We start from the raw sequence: 4,725 nt of genomic DNA, 5'->3' as shown, positions 1-4,725 counted from the left end.
CAAACTCCTGGGTGTTGGGTATTGTTAACCCCTTTAACAGAGGGGGGAAATTGGGAAAGTTGTGAAGTCAAAGGGATCGGGCCCGGAGTGATTTCCTCAAGGCCACGAAGCGAGTCAGCGTCAGAGGTAGGATTAGAACAAAGGTTAGATTAAATTCCAGCCAAAAATGAACCATCACAAAATTCATCCTGTAAAATATATTTTTTTTTAAAATCAAGATGGCATCGTTTTTAAAAACATTTTTGTTAAATAGATTTTTTTTCAGTCCTGCCTGACATAATTAGTACTTCTCTCCTCAGAGCACTTCACTAACACTAGCTAGGCTGCAAAGAAGATGGGGAAAGGAGCTAAAAGGACTCCACAGACCCCTATTTGCATCCCATTCACATGTGCAAGCCCTTGCCGCTCCCCCACCCTCGGCTGAGTAGGAGGGAGCTGACTATTCTTGCAGCTCTTGTTGTCTTGGGACTCTTGGCAGAAGTTCAAGGAGCAGCACCAGGCGGCCAGAGGAGAGGGCGCCGAGCGCGCAGGCGCTTCGAGGCACTGTCGAAGAATCGAGTCACTGGAGCAGAGCGCACAGGCGGCGGCTGCTGCTGCTGGAGTCCCCGCCCCAGTGCGAGCGCCCGGGCTGCAGTAGTGAGCGAGCGAGCGGGACAGGCGGAGTGAGCAGCGCACTGGAGTAGGCAGCCGAGTGTGCAGCAACTGGGCTATGCGCTTTCCCGCGTCCCAGTGACTCCAGCCGGGAGGCTTCCGCGCCCGGGAGCCGCTTGTTTGCAGGGGGCGGGCAATCGGCGGAAGATCCTGCGGCAGCTGCAAAGCCGGAGCCTGCCCGTTTGGTCTCCGGTTGCTGGAGGAGGAGGACGCGCGGGGGGCGCTCGCTGCCCCTGGGCTGGGACATGTCGTCCGCGGCGGTGGCGGCTGCTTCCCGCAGGCAGTCGTGCTACCTGTGCGACCTGCCCCGCATGCCCTGGGCCATGATCTGGGACTTCACCGAGCCCGTCTGCCGGGGCTGCGTCAACTACGAGGGGGCCGACCGGGTGGAGTTCGTCATCGACACGGCGCGGCAGCTCAAGCGGGCTCACAGCTTCCAGGAGGGCCGGGCCCCGCCGCCGCCCCACGCCAAGCAGCCGCCGCTCAGCGCTAAGGAGATCCTGGTGCAGCAGCAACAGCAGCAGCTGAACCACACGGCCGTGGCGGGCGACGCGGTGCCACGGCCCCCGCCGCAGCCCCTGGAGCGCTACCCGCTGGCGGCCGCCGCTTCCTCCGAGCGGCAGCCGCCCCGCCTGGGAGCCGAGTACGGGGGCAGCCGGCAGGTGAACGGGATCCTGGTGCCCAACGGGTTCCCCAAGCCCGAGGAGCCGCCCGAGCTGAACCGGCAAAGCCCGAACCCCCGGCGGACACACACGGTGCCGCCCACCCTGGTGCCGCTGATGAACGGAGCCTCCCTGCCCGCGCCCATCAGCATCAACAGCCGGGCCGCCGCCGCCTCGCTGGCCGCCATCTCCGGGGCGGCCGCCTCCATGCAGGTCTCCGTCTCCCAGCAGCAGCAGCCGCCACCCGGGGAGCTGGGGCACAAGCGGCCCGGCTCGGTGTCCTCCAGCAGCAGCAGCAGCGCCGGCGCGGGCGAGCACGAGAGCAAGGAGAAGCAGCCGCGGGGCTCGGCGGAGGAGCTGGGGGTCGAGGGCAAGGGCCGCGGGGGAGCGGAGCAGGAGTGGCTGGGCAAGCCCAAGACGGTGCGGGACACGCTGCTGGCGCTGCACCAGCACGGGGGCCACGCGGTGCCCTTCGAGAGCAAGTTCAAGAAGGAGCCCGGCATGGCGGGGAGCAGGCTGCTGGGGTACGAGAGCAACGGGGCCGTGGCCAAAGCAGGTGAGGGGGAAAGAGGGTGTCGGCTCCCCCTTAGCAAACCCCGACCTCCTAACTCCACTTCCTGGTGCCTAACGCGGCACCGTTGCTTAGGCGGCAACGTGTTCATGTGCTGAAGCAGCACAACAGAGAGCTATGAGTCAGGGCTGGCTGGTACACGCTGACAGGGAGAGGGCTTTCCCTCCCTGCGACGGCCTCGCCATAGGAGCTGCAGTGTAGGCACCAGTAACCTTTTAGCCTGCTAGCAGCGCTGCACAGCCCGCCCGCCTGTGTGTTAGAGGTGTGCTTTTGCAGATTGCATGTCTGCAAGTGGTGGGTGAGTGTGCACATGCACAAGTTGTATAGAATATACACACATACTTTGGCTGCGTGCCATGTTATGTGTATGTATTTGCATACGTCATACTGTATAATTGGTATTTGTGTGCAACGCCTTGGCTGTGTATACATCTAAAATGGAAGCCTTTTCAAGCTTGATTTGTGTAGCTGTAATCCCCTTATAGCTGCATTCATCTGATTGCTTATTATTATTATTATTATTATTATTTATTTTTCCTTACGCATTTCTCCTCCCCATTCCTTTGTATTTCTAGGGGCTCGGGCAGCGAGGAAGAGGAAGCCTTCCCCAGAACCAGAAGGTGAAGCTGGACCCCCTAAGATCAATGGAGAGTCACAACCCTGGTTGCCAACCTCATCAGAGGGGATGAAAATGTCCATGACTGCTACATCGTTCATGTCCCCACCACCACCAACTGCCTCGCCTCATTCCAACCGGACCACACCGCCTGAAGCAGCCCAGAATGGCCAGTCTCCTATGGCTGCGCTCATTTTAGTAGCAGACAATGCAGGGGGCAACCACTCCTCCAAAGATGCCAACCAAGTTCACTCCACCACCAGGAGGAATAGCAACAGCCCGCCCTCTCCGTCCTCTATGAACCAAAGAAGGCTGGGTCCAAGCAGGGAGGTTCCAAGTCAGGGGACAAACACTGCTGGGGGATTGGAGCCGGTGCATCCTGCCAGCCTCCCGGACTCGTCTCTAGCAGCCAGTGTTCCCTTGTGCTGCACCCTGTGCCACGAGCGCCTGGAAGACACCCATTTTGTTCAGTGCCCCTCAGTCCCTTCCCACAAGTTCTGCTTCCCTTGCTCCAGACAAAGCATCAAACAGCAAGGAGCTAGTGGCGAGGTGTATTGTCCCAGTGGGGAGAAATGCCCTCTGGTGGGCTCCAATGTCCCTTGGGCTTTCATGCAGGGGGAGATTGCAACCATTCTTGCAGGAGATGTGAAAGTGAAAAAAGAGAGAGACTCGTGACTTTTTCCAGTTCACAACCCAACATCACCTGTAACTGAAACTGCTTGACTTGTGTATATATCTATAAATATATATATATATATATCTTCAAGACAAGGGAAATGTAGACTTCATAAAACATGGCTGTATAATTTTGATTTTTTTGAATACATTGTGTTTCTATATTTTTTTTGAAGACAAAAGGTATGTACTTAAAGGCATTTCCTCTTTTTGTTATAGCAACTATTTGTTGTGCTTCCTTGGTGACAGTTACTGTTCAATGTAGGCTGTGACTTGCGCTGCTTTTTTTAGAGAGCACTTGGCAAACCAGAAATGCTTCTAGCTGTATTTGTATGCACTTGTTTCTTTTTAAAATGCCAAATACATTTTCTGACATTGTAAAGATCGCCTTACTGTCTGTGATTCCTTATTCTTGGGCCTTGCTCAGAGTCAAGCTGGATGTGTGCAGATTTGATATGAAATGGTAGTGGGGGAAAAGAGATTGATAGGGTGAAATGGGATGTCACCATTACAGCGGAAAGGCAGGTGAATATTAGAAAGCACAAGTGGTTTCTTTCTGAAACATTGTTCTCTTGTTGCAATGGCAAATTTTTTAGACTGAGTCCAATTCCACTGTTTCTAGAAGGAAGTTGCCTTCATAGTAGGATGTTGAGAGATGTCTGAGAGGTGCTGCTGAGTTAGGGATTTCTGGGTTGTTTGCTTTTTTTTTTTTTTTTTTTTCTAAAAGGAAAAGTTGACCACAGTTCAAGTGATTGGTTGTAAGATTACAGAACTGCATGTATTCATTAATTACATAATGTTAATGCAAAATTTTGGTAATAAACTTAATTACTATATTGGTGTATACACCAGTATAGCACTGCCATCTTTAAAGATCCATAGCTCTTTTAGTGCCACTCACATACTATTTATGCTTGGGGGAAACTATTTTTTTTTTTAATTTGCACATAGTGCAGGTGAACTTTGAGTTTGCTTATCAGTTACATATAGTACTGTTGGTATTATTAACTATCTCTTACATCATATTTCCAGGTAGTGGCAGGTACAAGATGGTACAATGACAGAAGCAACTGAGATGCTGCCAGGATTGCCTTCGGGCATATCCGTGACAACCCAAATGTGGGTGGAAGAAACTTGTAATCTCTATTATGTGTTTTTTTTTTTTTTTTTTTAAACAAACCTAATACTACTTTTTTGAAAATGAAAAAATAAACTGGTGGAATGAAAGCAATTAGGGTTTCACAAAAGGGGCATGCCCCGCCTTTTTAACTACTTTGGAGTACTCTTTGTCAAGTCATTTCTTTTGATCCAGCTTCTGCATCAATCAGCAAGCAGACTTTTTAAAATAAATCATTACTAGAAATGGCTAAGTCTTATAGTGATGGTTTTTGTGCTGTTTAGTTCATTAGCAACACTGCAAAACCCCTGATGTTTAGTTGTGTTTAACTTGGTCATAAACAATTGTTCTGAGCAGAAACATGACTACAAGTTCTCATCCCTGGGGCAAATAATATAAATTTTTCAATTTTTTTAGGGGGAAAAAAATCTGT

General features: G+C 51.6%; 1 protein-coding gene across 2 annotated transcripts; it reads left to right on the top strand.

Moving 5' to 3' along the window:
• The first annotated feature begins 896 nt into the window (after positions 1-896).
• On the top strand, positions 897-3,548 carry IRF2BP2 (interferon regulatory factor 2 binding protein 2). 2 transcript variants are annotated; one of them, XM_065400375.1, is made up of 2 exons: positions 897-1,824; positions 2,460-3,548. In XM_065400375.1, the coding sequence occupies exons 1-2, from the start codon at positions 897-899 to the stop codon at positions 3,173-3,175; spliced, it is 1,644 nt and encodes a 547-aa protein (XP_065256447.1). In that variant the 3' UTR covers positions 3,176-3,548. The 2 variants fall into 2 exon arrangements, with proteins under 2 accessions (XP_065256447.1, XP_065256446.1); XM_065400374.1 differs by having other exon boundaries at positions 897-1,869.
• The last annotated feature ends 1,177 nt before the right edge of the window (positions 3,549-4,725 follow it).

This window comes from Emys orbicularis, chromosome 3 (genome assembly GCF_028017835.1).
Source record: "Emys orbicularis isolate rEmyOrb1 chromosome 3, rEmyOrb1.hap1, whole genome shotgun sequence".
NCBI classification, from domain to species: Eukaryota; Metazoa; Chordata; order Testudines; family Emydidae; genus Emys; species Emys orbicularis.
Note: the sequence above shows the minus strand (reverse complement) of the source record. Positions and strands in the feature narration are given on the sequence as shown.